The sequence below is a fragment of the Melanostigma gelatinosum genome (assembly GCF_949748355.1).
Source record: "Melanostigma gelatinosum genome assembly, chromosome: 4".
NCBI lineage: Eukaryota > Metazoa > Chordata > Actinopteri > Perciformes > Zoarcidae > Melanostigma > Melanostigma gelatinosum.
The window spans coordinates 8,093,219-8,107,858 of NC_136637.1; the positions used below are offsets into that span (position 1 = coordinate 8,093,219).

The window sequence follows — 14,640 nt, forward strand, 5'->3', positions numbered from 1 at the left end:
TGTTTGTGTCTCACAGGGCAGGACTCCTCCGTGCTTTTGTCCCACTCCTGGAGCAGCTGAGAGTGGAGGTCTTCCAAACCATCATCCCAGGAAGACCCAGACCCACCACAGACCACTGAACCACTCTCAGCACCCCAGTGAGTCCGGGACCCAGCGAGCACAGTGACGTCCTCCCTGCCCCTCTCCCCTCGACACAGCACAATACAAATAAATGTGTGACAAACTTTATAAATATGTCTTTGTATTGGAAACAATATATTTCTATTGTAATTCAAAAATCTGCCAATGTATGAAAATTAGCATACAATAAATATCGTGAGTGATAATTTAATATCTTTTTGATTTTCATTTGACTCAAAGGCATTACTGTTGGTACTGTTAAGTATTGATAATCATAATATTACATGTTGATATAAATAAAATGGTGAAAGCTTTCGATCAGGGTTTTCTCAACATTGTAAAGTTGAAATGGTGTCGGTAGCTTAAAGTATGAGGAAGTTGAAGGATTTGAAAGTTGAAGAAGTTTAAGAGGATTTGAAAATATTCTCCATAGAAACCCATTCAAAAATAAGTTGCTAAAAGCTTAATAATTCAAATAGTTTAAAGGTTAGAAATAGAAAAAGTCATAGCAGAGATGAGCTGAAGGAGCTGAACATTTTGATAGTTGAACGGTTTCTGTAGCTTAAAAAATGAAGAGTTTCAAAAAAGGGGGGACGGAAGAAATAGTGGAATAAAGAAACAGGATAACAATAGTTGGAATGCTTCACAGCATTCCAACTATTGCACAAAATGAGCTACAAACAGAGAAGTGACAGATTCTCACTTGATTCAAGTATATTTTAGACACTTCATTGTAACTTTATCACTATGAATTGGAGAATTATCTTGTTTCGCAAGAACGCAAAACATAATGGAGCAATTTTGTGATACCTTTAGTAGACCATGTGCACAGTGGCTGGCTGATGAATTACTGCTTTGCCTCGCTGTTAACTCAAATATGATTAAGAGGAAATGTTGTGCCTTAGAGAAGATGTGGGACTCTTTCATTGGCTTCTTATTTTAATTTTTTTAAACACTGTGATGAATCCTCAGTCCTTATGTATTGAAGCTCTTACATATTACAGGTAGAATGCAGTACATGTATACTGGTATACAGACAGGCAATACAAAATATGCTAATATTACCAAAGAACAGCATATACAAAAGCTAACATCATGATTCAAGTACCACTAACTTCATACTTCAGTTCTCTGGAGAATTCAAAACCATCTGTACAAAATGTACAAGCATTGTATCCCATGCTGTATCTGCCAAAGGTTTCCCCTGCGCTGCACATTATATGTTACTATAACTGAAGAGAGAAGATTTTACCATTTTTTTTTAAAAGACAAAAAAAATGACAGAATTAATTTCTGGACATTTCAGTGCAAACGTCTGATGTCACAACTAAATCAAACAGTCGTCACATGAAATGCCAGTGACTCGTACTCTCTACAGAATTACCACACAGTGTAATAACCCCACACACATCTGGACTTGTGTGGTATTTCTGTAAAAACTACAGATCCACAACTTCCCAAATTCATTTCCAGGGAAGCTTTCTTAAAAGTTCTCTGTAATTTGCTGCTATTACAGTGTGTTTAATTGGTACACTTCCAATTAATTCATTTCAATCACTTGCCTGCATTACAGAGTATTGTAAAGCACACAGCAGGTCAGCTGAACACGCGTACATGTGAATGCAGATGTAGTTACGGGACAATGGCTGTGACTCAGCTGTGTTTGCTTTCTTGCTGTTGATTGAACGGGGAGAGGACGCCAAATCAAGTTCTCGTTCAATCTCAGCAGAATTGGAGAAAGGAACGGTTTAATTTGGCATTGAGGTCTGTGAGAGCAGAGGTGGGTCTGTGGGTGTGGCAGGTTGGCACATCCAGGGTCACGTTAGCTACTTACCAGCCCGCTGGCCCTTGAGGGTGTTGAGCAGGAGTAAACTTGAGGCCTTTAGTGTAATCTAAATTTAGACAGCATGTCAATGTAAGAGCAGTCCACTTCATCATTCATTAACATATTGCTGCGTTTTGACTGTTTTCGGGGAGGGTGTTATGTATATATCCATATTATTGTAGAGTTCTTTAACTCTAAATCTTAACGCTTTAATATCAGCGTGAGACTGAATCTACAAATGATCAACATCTCAACACGACTACAGCTAGAATCAGCCGGCTGACGGACGCGTGCTGCAGCTACGGACATGGACAATTTAAATGGTTCAGAGAAAAGTGCAGAAAAAAAACAGCATTTAAAAAGCAAAAAAACATCAGCAACATGTTTACTTTCATTAAAATGTCAAAGTTGTATCATCAAAACTGGTAAACATCAGTGGCGGTTTAAGATAAAGGGATTTGTGCAAAAGAGTAAAAGCATATTGTTGAGTTTCCTAAAACTTCAATATGAAACAGATGCCTTTGATCAGAAAGAGAATCCAATTGAAAACTTTTTTTAAAATGAACTATTCAACAGTCTGTCATGCACTTAACCCTTCACAGCTCCGACAGATTTCTTTTTTTATATAGTTATAAAAAATAAAAATAAATTGTATTTGTGTCACACTTCCTGACAGAAGAAATTCAAACGATTGAAATAACTGACCGCCTTGATGGCAGCTCTACATTCAGATTAACTAGAACTTTGCAAAGCCTTTCAAACACTGATCCATTCACTGATCACAAAAGTGGCTTTAACGAGGGCCGTATAAACAGCTGCAAGGAAACTATATGAAGAAGAAGGCGCTTTGGTCCCGTTACGGTGACACGAGTCCAGCACTAACCAGCGCTAATGCTCAATGACGTTGGAGGGAAAGTGGACGACGTCTGTCCAGACATCTTCTCGTCTCTCTTGGGCTGAGCAGACATGTATGTATGACACGTGTATCTGAGCTATCGGACGGCGTTTCTGTTGAGTCAGGGTCACTGCGGATCGTACTGCTGGTGGCGGTTCAGCTTGTCCGGGTCATTGGAGGCCATGTGGGAGAAATCCTGGAAAATGTCCTGGTAGGTCTCATCTCCTGCACGAGAAACAAGGACACGAGATATCAGCAACTACAGAAGGCAAAACAAGACAAGTCAGACGGAGCAATGGTTCCACTTGTTACACACGTCCTTTCTGAATTCCCTCTAAGTCTGTAGGTTCTTCTTTCCAATTACACAACATCACTTCAGAAGACAATATATGGTTTATATATATCATTTTTGTTCCTAAAAAAGTAACTTTAGGCAGAAATCTATCTCTCTCTCTCTCTCTCTCTCTCTCAAAAAGGAAGAAGCCTGAAGGGTTCCCTCTCTTTGTTTTTGTTCTCTGCCTGCTTAACCTGCGACACTGTTGTTGATAACTTGTTAAGGTTCGTGGTGGGAGGTTGAGGACAGTAGGTGAGTAGTTCCCTTTTGTCTAGATACCTGAGGGTTAGTGGCCGGTGCTGCCCCTGTATTTGATTTGGTAAAGATATCTTGTTTGTTTTTTGTTGTTTTCAGAGTCAGCCAGGCCCAGCTTTGTCCCGTCCTCTCCCACATTGTTTGAGACGCTTTGTTTGCACGTAGCCGAGTTTAAATCAAATCACATTCATCGTTACTTCTACTCTCGACTCTTTCGTATTCTTTGGTTGTCGTTTTATCGCTATTCCCGGGACTCAAAAGGGGGAAGTAACAGGGACGGCATCGTCAGAGCAAGAAGGAAAAAAGGAAAAGTCGGCCATACCTGTCAAGCGTGTCGGCGCGGCTCGAAATATGAAAGAAAATATGCAGAAAAGATGAAGGAGAACAGAAGAGGCAAATGCTGGAGGGGAAACAGCAGGTGAGCTTTTTCAAATCAGGAACTGGAGATCGACTCAGGAAGAAAAGACAAGCTCACAGAGATTCGGTTTTCTTAACAACTGTATTGTGTTTAAAGTGCAGGAGTTTATGTACAAACATACAGTTGTGTTGGCCTCAGCACCCCAAAGACAACATGAGAACAGAAGAAAGGCACAAAACTCTGGGGAGGAGAGAAAATACAGAAGCGAGAGTGAATTTACAGAGAGACACAAGTGGGTGAGAGACATAAAGACGAGTGTGTTGTAGAAGTGAGAGAGCCTCCTCTCACATAAGAGCGGCGGTTCTCAATCGGTTCAAGTGTACATTTGACCTTTTCAGGGTTTTAAACAATTTCTAGAAGACAAGATATTGATCATAGGAAAAATATATCTAAAAATAATTGTCATTAAGTTTTTGAAACACTTCCTCTGGGAGTTTCCTCAATTAATGTTGAAATGCTCAACAGCAACAAAACAACTCCCAGAGCAACCCGCAGGCTGAGAAGCAGCACTCTGCACTTCTTCCACACACTCAACCGGGCAGAAACACTCGAGCTGAGGGAACCCTGATCCTAATGAAAGGGTGGGTCGATGAGGTTCGTTCTCCTTCTCATTCATTGACCCTGAATATCCTTCATCCCGCGAATCATCCGTCAACTGATTGGAGGCGCTGATGGAAAAGCACTCGAGTATCGAAGAGGAGGAAGCAAAGCAACGCGAGTGTCACTCAGTGACTGGAAGCCCGTACTTCAGACTCCACCTCCGTCTCCTCCTCTCCTGCTTATTGCCGTCGACCTTTTTATTACGGCAACGACATCCAGCAACACGTTCTGCACCGTTCCCTCTCAACAAGTATTGCACACGCTAAAAAAAATAAAATACTTCTTAATACTAAGAAAAAAAGAAGAATTCATTCTTTGTCATTCAGGTCCAAAAGCAAAAACAAAACGACCACGGAGCACAGAAGTGATGCAGCATTCAGGCAAATAACAGCAGCACATCTAGCCCTCAACAGAAGACGCTTCACTCGTCTCAGAGTCCCTCCTGCGGTCAACGCACACAGACGCACGAGTCCCTTCACCCGACGACCTAAGAGCTCTCTAGAAACGCCTCAGCGTCTCCTCGCACAAGTACTTCATTTACCCGTCAACACACCCGTTTATTACTCTATTCGGACGACCCGACGCATCCCTCACACTGTTCTGTCAGCACCAGGGGGCGCTGCTCTACCAATGTGAATGAACAGAAGGGACCATTTAATCAGAGTTCTGGTGCACTGCCAGGATTTGGGGGGATGAAGTGGGATGAAACTGGGTACATTTCAATCCTGATTTTCACTGTCGTGTCTGTTGATCCTCTTCTTTGTAAAGCTCCCTCATGATTAGGATGAATATAAGCTAGGACCAGCAGGTGATATATATATATATATATATATATATATACATATACATGGTTACGTATGGACATTTTTCGAACACGACGATGAACCGTCCCTCAGGCGGTTTGTCTATATTTGAGTAAAAACCCACTAACATTCAATACAATCAATGCAATGGCACTAAAAGGCCTTCGTCGTCTTACAATTCTGGATTTCCTGTGACGACGGTCCACGAGCAAGCACACAACCGACTAAGAACCGAGACACACCGCTGTCATGAGGAGGAGTAAACAGCATTCGATGAGAGAAGAAGAGTAAGGACGTGAACACAGAGCAGTGCAGAGTCAGCCTCCGCTCTGCTTCTTCTGTCTGCACATCATTTACAACATGTACAGGAAGCAGACGTATCATATGGTTCCTCGAATAATGTTTATGAAAAGCAAAACTGTTCTAAAATAGACTTTTTTTTGTCACATGTCACAACAGCAAGATGCATTTCAACATCAAACGGTTCAAGTAAAGTAAACGGGTCTCGGAAATGGTTAAGACTTAAAATGGGAACCGTACAATCGCAGGACAAGGTACAATAGTAGTTGCATAACCATTCATCAGGAATGTGCATAAATTACTTCTGACAGGTCATTTTAAAATGAAACTTGGTTGTTTATAGACGCCGCTCCAGACTGGTCAGATGATTCAAAACAACGTCATTCAAAAGTCATGATTATTGCCGAATGGTGAAAAGCGCCGGCACTCTGAGGTCACTGGATACTTCTGGCAGTTACCGGTTAGATTTCTCTTTTTTGCAAGGAGACACAACACTGATTGAAAAATGGTCAAAAATATATATCATTAGCTGCTATAGATCACTGAATACTTCTTAAATAGAGGGAACCAGCAACAGCTATAACATTTAAACTTAAAGGGAGGAAGTTCAGACGATCTCGTGAAAAGTGAAAAAGTTCCTTTTGGTTTTGAGCGATCAATAAGAAAAGCCCCGAGTCGATGGCTTTAACCGCGTCACATGAATACAGCATCGCACCTGGCAGGAGCTGGGACGTGAACACGACGCACTCACGGTACAGCAGCGACACAGGAGCACAGCGGACCAGCGGATCAAACCTCCTTTCACCCTGGGGACTCGTAATAAAACAACAGCTACCTCCAATTGGTCATGAGAAATGATTGACTGGGGTTTATCTGGGTTTTAATTTGTCGTTTTCAGACAACTGACCCCAACTGTGAAACCCGGCTTTACATGTCCTGTGATGAGGCCGGGTTTCACGGCACGCTGCGCCTGTGTCTCAACGAGAGCGGACACTTATTAAGTTTCATCCAGCTGCAGGCTGATAAACTCCTGCATGCACTTCCTGTACTGCATGTCGGTGGGGCTGTTGGTGTTATATTGACCTGACTGGCTGTAGGGCCCCTCCGCCTCCTGCATCTCTTCGTTCATCTTGGCCAATCGCAGCCTGGGGTGCAGGTTAAGAAACAGGAAGTGACAGATTAGTCATCGGTACGAGATACAATCAGTATTCAGACTGTTAAAATGTCTCACTATCGTCGGGGCTCTTTTAGGAACCGAACTACAGGCCGCTGTGTTCCATCGAGAGGCGAGAGATCTGTAAACTGACTGAGTAGTGACACCTTGTGGAGGAAGTTGTTACTCCTCGATTCATGCAGACGGTTCAGCTGGGTTCGGTTCTGATAGACGCTTGTGTAATGGACGTGATAATGTACCAGTTGGTTTGTTTCAGAGAATAATTCTCCACCGGGTGATCTGTATCTGGTTCTTGTTTTACTCCATCAGGGTTTATATAGTGACAGTAAATGATCCCTTATCTAAAGGTTAGAAAACACTCACAGTGTGACGATGTCTGCGTTGGCTGCATCCACTGCTATTATCAGGGGGGTCTTCTCATCGATGTCTGTGGCATTTTGATTGGCTCCTCTTTTTAAGAATAAACACACTTGCCTAAAACAGAGAGAGAAAGGTTGAGCATTGTTTTGAGTTCACACATAATCTGGGTTGCATCACACTCTTTAAAATGTAAAGGTTCGGTGACGTAACGAGACGTGTAAGACGAACCCCGTGTGTCCCAGCATGGTGGCGTGGTGGAGGGGTCCTCGGCCCTGAGCGTCCTTCTGGTTCACGTTCCCGGCGTTTTGGAGCAGAAACTCGCAGCAGACCAGCGAACCCTGAAAGGAATCATTTAACGATCATAAGTCAGTGCTGTTATTATCGAAAGATCAGCTGTTCCGTTCCACTGGGAGTTACTTGGCTGCTCACCCCCTGCACCGCCATGATCAGCGGCGTCCTCTTGTCGTCCTCCGTGTTGACCCAGTTGACCTCGCCGCCGTGGGCCAGTGCTTCCGCCATGTCCGGCAGGCTGCGGGCACATGCGGCCCAGTAGAGCTGCAGACCCGAGCTGTACTCCTTCGGCTCGTAGAACACCACCTCCTTACACGGCGACGGAGGAGGCAGTGTGGCAGGCATCGGCATGGAGGGAGACTCAGCGGCGTCTGAGATGTGGGAAGAAAAAAAGATGTGAGACATTTCTTCTCAACAAGAAATACACTTTTCAAGCTGTTGGGACAAATTCAAAACTTTTCCAGGCTGGGAAAATCATGATATTCCTTGATAAGGTTTTCCAAACCTGCTCTAAATTACTGGAGAAAACCTTCTTACTCTCCGATAACTCAAGAGTTTTTCCCTTTTCTCTTCCAACATAGTGAAACATTACAAAAAGACGAGGACATTTATTGTCTTTTTAACCATTTCTTCATTCACTCTCTATTTTAGATTCAAGCATGCAGGGATGTCTCTGTAATGACAGAGGTTTGTGTCTGACCTGCATCTGTCAGGCTGTTGCTGGAGGCAGTGGTGGCCAGCATCTCCCGGCTCCCATCAGCGCTGTTCTGGATGCCGCTGTCAGCACTTTTTACTGTAAAACAAAGAGAATGAATCACGACTTGGAGAACAACACACAGGCGTCATTCACTGAGTGTATAAAATAAAAGGAACACCTTCCTGCTGATTGTTTTCAGAACGTTTTGTTTTGACGTTGAACATCTGCTGGCTTTTGACAGCTGATCATTTTCCTCCAGTATGATCACAACAAACAGCAGGCGGCCCTAATATTTTGTACAGTAAGTGTACGCACACAAGTCTCCGGCTGAAATCAACAGAAAGAGAACTGGAGGACAGATCCCCACCATCACCTTATGTTTCAGGTCCCTAAATAGTAAAAACATGATGAGACAGAGACAAAATGCAAATACCAGGCACTGAACAAAACCACGTGTGAGAGAAACACTTCCCAGCCCCGGGAAAAACGAAACATCTGCAATGCTCTTAAAATGACGGGATGGTCCGTTAAGAAGGTCTGGATGAAGGAGTGACAGCGCAGTGGATGAAGGGTTGATAGTCCAAAGACCCAAAGCAGGGAACACAAATGGACAGCGGAGGATGGAGAAGCAAGCCAAACACTGAGCATTCAGTACTTACTGCTCCTGAGCTTGGCAGAGTTGTCAAAGTAGGAGAAGAGTGAGTCAAGCTCGTCAGCACAGAAGAGAGAGTCGCGGCGGGCCTCCTTGCCGCTGGCAACAGCTACGTTAGGGATAATGGGAGTTTGGGAATTGAAAGGCGGAGGGTGTAAATTGAGTGGCAGGGTGAGGGGGAGTTAAAGGGTAGGCAGTGAGAGCAGGGGTTAGTCCAGAAGCACATAACATGAAAGGGGGGGGGGATATTGAAGAAGAGGAGAGAGAGAGAGAGAGCGAGAGAGAGAGGAAGGCAGGGTAAAAGCAGAGATAGTTAAGACTACCAGCTTGGTGGACACTGGAGTCTGGAGACGGACTACGAGAAGCAATGGGAGGCAAGGAGGGCTGAGGCATGTGCTGTTCACAGAGAACACAAAGTCTGCCGATGGGGGGACACGTCTCCATGACGGTGCTTAAATCACAGCGAGGATGTAGTAAAAAAAGGTGGCAATACAATCACAAAGGACACGGACCGTGCCAGCTTGATTGGGAAGAGGCACTAACAGTTCTGTATAACAGAAACATCCAATCTCTGAAATTTGTATTCATTTTTAAACGTTGCAGGTGAATACTGGATTTGGTCCCAGCAGCTTGTTGGACCTCGCGGTCTTACATCCATCCAGCTAAAATTCAGCACACTGTTTTGAGTGGCAATCATTTGTGTTATCGTCAGACAACAATCAGGTAAAGATCAGCACATTTCAATGAGTTTTGTTGTCAGTTATTTCATTAAGTTCAGCGATGAGTGAAAGGTTGCAGTCGACAGACTGTGTAATAACTGTGTTACGTTACGTTTGTGTTTGGACTGACCTGACTGGCCGGGTCGGAGCTTTGGGGTGGGCGGTGGCGGTCTTGGGGGCAGATGCTCAGAGCTGCTGCTCAGCCTCTTCTCCTGTTTGCTCAGAGAAACCACTTTGTTGCGAAGCTCCTCGTCTGTAGGCCGGCGTACAAACCGCCGGTCCACGTATTTGGCTTTGATGTAGGCCTCGACCTCAGGTCTGTTGAGAAGCATAGCACAAGTTCAATGTGATGCAAACGCTGAACAACAGTTTGTAGATTGCAGATTTAATTCATCACAACGTCAAGTTCTGTCTATATAAAGATGATAATGCCTCTATTCTAATGAATTATCTCATCAAAAACGATTATGCGTGTTCAGTCAGAGTATGCTGACTGAACACGCCACGCTGTCTTCTGTACCTTGGATCTCCTGGGTGCGGTTTTCTGGATCCCAGCTCCTCTCGCCGAGCCTCGTAGATCTGATTGATCACTCCGTTTCCAAGTTCACACATCAACTGTGAAAGGTTCAATCAAAATGAATTTGAAGCGTTTTGTTGTCGGCGCTTGATTGAAAGCAAGACTTTCAGTTTGAACTGGCTCTCTGTGTGTATTTGTTCATGTGCATCACCTTCAGAAGTTCTGGCTCCCATGTATCCAGAGTCAAAGACCGGACCTTAGAGAAGTGCACTCCCAGACTCCTGCAGGTCGAAGAAGCATTACAGAAAAGCACAAAGGCATTGTTCATTCGTTTCAACACACTTGAGTTAACCACAAAAACCCAGGATGTTGAGAAGGTAGTTCTCCGATTATAAAATATTACATTTTTGGATAATTTAATTCCTTTAATTTCTGAACCGACTCTGGTTAGAAACTCACAATGAAGATCATTTTTTTAGGATGCAGTGAGAAAGAATCCCTGGACAATTATATATGAATTAAAATCTGGCACGAATGATAGTTCAATATTTCACTCTGGAAACTAAAGTAACAAAAGGTCGTCACAACATCCCAAGCAGGCTGCGTGAGTTTACATTTCATAAATCCATAAACACATCAAAGCATTGAACAGAAAAACATGCAATGAATGCTGATGATAATTTCCAGTTTTCATGGAACCAAAATTAACTCGAAATGAACTGTGATCCTGCAGAGTGGTAGATAAATAAATACAATGTGCTGATATTAGTTTCTTCAGTTTATTAGTTTCCTATTAGTTCCTCCTCCCTGGAAGAAACCCCTTTACTTTTCATAGCACTTAAATGTATAAGTTATTTATTTGAGAATTTAAATTTTCCTTTTCTTTTATTGCCATTGTTATGTGTCTAGCTCTTCGCAACCTCGACATTAAAAGACATACTATAAGGATTAATAAATGACTTTACCTGTGGATACCGGAGCACTGTATACAGAGGGTGATGCCCAGATTGATGCTGGCCCAGCGGGGGTCTGGCTGGCCACAGTCGCAGCAGCAGGTGTTGCCTGGGATGGCCAGGACCTTTTGCAGGGCACTCTCTCCTTTGATTGGCCTCTCCTTCGGCTCCCCGCCGGAATCAAGGCTCCCCGTCGACGTGGACGACTTCCTATCAAGCTTCTGACATAAGAGAGGCAGTGACATGCACAGGATGGATGGTAAATATCTACCAACATGGGATAGGATGAAATGAAGCTAAATCAAATGTTTATCCCTGTGGTGTAGTTGTGGTATTATAGCAGCAAACACGAACAGTCGAGACAAGGGGAAACTGAATGTACACTAAAGTATGGGAGACTGGTTTTACATACGTGACCACAGGTTCATCAATGTTTCCATACCTGATCTATTTATCCATTTACTTAACTAAAGTATATGTGAATCCCTTCGACCATCCACTCAGTACACATCAGTGTGTTTGGTTCTTACCTCGCTGTCTTCTCCCTTGTCGCGGAAGGCGGTGGCGATGCTGTTCTGGACGGCTTTGATCCAGGCCTGCCGCAGCTTCTCCGAGTCTGCCTGCAACATACAGCTCCTGTTGGGACAGACAAGCATCACACAACTGCTGTCTGCTAAATGTATATACCGGTATGTGCGTGTGTGTGTGTGCAATTGGGAGAAGCTGGGTACACGGTTACTCCACCTTCCCACCTTTAGTAGCACATCCCACTGCTCATTGGACGAATAGGGACTTGAACTTACTTGGTGGGCGACACCACTTCGAAGCAGAAACGACGCTCTACGTCCTCACAGTGTTTGACGGTACACAGCCTCAGGTCTTCCACCACCACTGTAGGGTTGTCCTGCGGGGACAGCACAGCAGCTTTGGTTACAACACAACCACACACACACACACACACACACACACACACACACACACACACACACACACACACACACACACACACACACACACACACACACACACACACACACACATGCACATGCACAAATAACAACTGTGCATAGATGTGTTTCCATACAGTGCCTGATGTGTCAATCAAAGCTACAAGCTGTTTTTGTCCAACTGCTCTTAAAATTGAGCAAAAATATATAAAAATAATTCTTCAGTGTTACACAATACAAAAACAATACATTTTGACATGGACTGCATCATGTTAACCGATTACAGACACATTCTGTGGTTCATTCTACAGTAAGCGTCTGTGTTGAGGTGGTTACTACAGCTAAGTAGGGGGGTTGTGCTGGAAGTCAAACACATGCATATTTGATTGTGGTCAGTGTGCAGGGAGCCACTCAACATACCTTAAATTTCTTCTGGTAAACGAGCTGATTGTTCTGGATGGAGAACCAACGCCTGAAAGACAAAACAGAGTCACGTGCAGCTGCTGGTGATACTCCTGAAATCAGACGCTTTGACGTAGTTCTAGTGTGGATGAGAGCGATGGCAATGTCTAGAGAGAGCTGGTGAGCATCTCAAGACAGTAAAACCACAATCTGCCAGATTCAGTCAGTGTTAACATTCACGTTGGAATAAAACGATGAAAGGGACAGCAATCCCAGCTGGAGCTTTGAATATTTGTGGAGTCGAAAAGTATTATACAGCCTTATGGGTCAACCTTAAAAGAAAGCGGTGACTGCGGTTTGATTGTCAGGAATGGCGTGAAAAAACGTATCAAAACTTGTTTGAAAGTAATTGCTGACGTAATCAAATTTAAAGCAACTTTAATATCTCTATTCTAAATTTTGATGACAGTGCTTGGCCTCCTGAATCCACTATCAGTCCACTATGATGAAGCAAATCCTTGTAAATGTATTCATGAGGAGACTACGTGTCTTTTCTACCTATTCCACGTCTTAAAGGCATTGCTGGCCCTCTTAAACAGATAACCCTCCATTGCGATGCCGTTGTCTGCATCCACATTGTACTCCAGCTTGGTGTCGTCATTCGAGAAGTCCTGAACAAAAGGAAAGAGATTGTGATTACTGCTCGGCTGCTTCTCACACAGACCTGGATGTTTCACACCAAGAACAGGACAAGATAGAAACAACACGCCAATTGTCAATCATTTGTATCGTCTGAGAAAAGAGGTTAAACACATATACAACAAAATACTAGAAAATCTTCTCATGTTGAATTTTATACCACTTTACTAAGATATCTCTTAACAATATTAAGGCATCCGAGTATTTTACTTTCTCCTTCATCCACACCTCCCTCTGTCTCTAAAGTTGATTTGACAAGTGGCACTAATAAGAGTAATAATTTCAGTATATTCATAATCGTTAAAACCGTCAGTTACAATAAGTTAAAGTCATATACGCAGTGGTTTGCCAACTAGACCCGCCATGTCGTCTTCCAAATACTCTAAACACGCACACTGCTTCTTACATTAAGACTGAGGCTACATCAACAAACGACACTGGACAAAGACATTACAAGAGTTTAATTTGTTCGGTCTTCAGAGACAGTTAGTGAGTTAGTTATTGTTTTCCTACATCCTCTCTCTCACTGAGTTGTCTTGTCATGTCTTGCCTTAACTACCTGAGCTGCTGCCACACTTTCCTAACACCCTCCAAGCTTTCTCAGCTTCAAGTGACATTGCACACCATGATGCATTCATGTGTGTGTGTGTGTCCTTGTGGAGCGTCACCATCTCCACAACCAGTCACGCCTCTGGATCTGTCACTGGAGTGAGCTGTGGAATCACCTTCCCTGCTCTTCTACAAACATTCAGAGTCGTTTTCTGACGCAGAGAGAGACTCACCTTATTTATCCGACTGTGACTCTGATAGAAAAACCCTGACCAATTGAAATGAGCTTCAACCTTGAGAGCAGAAAGTAAATGATGTCAACATTCATAGTTCTGTGTGCTGAGTGGAGATGACCTCAGTCAGGTGGTAACACGGACTATTATTTCCTCCTAACTTCCTGGAAAACAACCATGCTAAACATCTAACAAGTGGACAAATATGTATTCAGAGTCTACACATTCCTATTCTCAATGGAGGAAACTATAAAAGGTTGGCTGCATTCGGTCTTTGGCCATGATGTTTACAATGTCATTCCTTAAAGTGCTTCATTTTAAATACAAAGAGTACTTGATCGGAATCAAGGATGACAGCATTGTCCGATAAAGTGTGCTCAAACATTTATACTAATCTATGTTTGCTTTAGAAACTTTCAGTCAGGCAAGTGCTCTTGAGTATAGATCAGATCCAACAACAACAAACTGTTTGTGTGTTTGATGTTGTGCATTACTTATAGTCCATGACTGCACATCGTCCCATTGCTTGGATCTGTAAACGTAACCTGAGCTTCGGTTAAACCCCGCTGCCCTATGATACCGTGGTGTATCAGATGGATGCACACACACGCAATGTTCCAGCAGGACATACACTGGGACATACACTGGGACAACTGAGGTTATTTTGGGTGCACAAGGGGAACAAACTGTGTCTGCATTAAGCTTCTGCACAGAAAGATAATGGAAAGTACCAATCCAGGCATTCAACAAGTCGGGCCACACAATTCTCAAAATTGTCCTGATAACTAAAACAAATACAAAACTCAGAACCTCAGTGGTGGAATGAAGGAAACAACCCATAATTTAGCTTTGGTCAGGAAAGACCTGACACCAACACTGGTCGCCTTGATGCAAGCG

The 14,640-nt window shown here is 43.4% G+C and overlaps 1 protein-coding gene across 3 annotated transcripts in view; it reads right to left on the reverse strand.

The window, feature by feature from the left end:
* Nucleotides 1–1,055: 1,055 nt before the first annotated feature.
* The window catches only part of LOC306776641 (arf-GAP with coiled-coil, ANK repeat and PH domain-containing protein 2-like), a 43,397-nt gene continuing 29,812 nt past the window's right edge, over nt 1,056–14,640 (reverse strand). Inside the window, exons 10-23 of one of the 3 annotated variants that reach the window (XM_079267402.1) lie at nt 12,821–12,933; nt 12,281–12,332; nt 11,717–11,817; nt 11,444–11,549; nt 10,926–11,134; nt 10,172–10,241; nt 9,964–10,058; nt 9,574–9,761; nt 8,076–8,168; nt 7,514–7,746; nt 7,313–7,422; nt 7,088–7,198; nt 6,634–6,695; nt 1,056–3,065 (exon numbers count right to left, since the gene is read on the reverse strand). In XM_079267402.1, the coding sequence (XP_079123528.1) occupies nt 2,968–3,065; nt 6,634–6,695; nt 7,088–7,198; nt 7,313–7,422; nt 7,514–7,746; nt 8,076–8,168; nt 9,574–9,761; nt 9,964–10,058; nt 10,172–10,241; nt 10,926–11,134; nt 11,444–11,549; nt 11,717–11,817; nt 12,281–12,332; nt 12,821–12,933 (1,641 nt within the window). In that variant the 3' untranslated portion in view covers nt 1,056–2,967. Of the gene's footprint in view, nt 4,028–6,265; nt 6,696–7,087; nt 7,199–7,312; nt 7,423–7,513; nt 7,747–8,075; nt 8,169–9,573; nt 9,762–9,963; nt 10,059–10,171; nt 10,242–10,925; nt 11,135–11,443; nt 11,550–11,716; nt 11,818–12,280; nt 12,333–12,820; nt 12,934–14,640 lie in introns of all 3 variants that reach the window. The other 2 variants (XM_079267401.1, XR_013771924.1) reach the window with 2 other exon arrangements.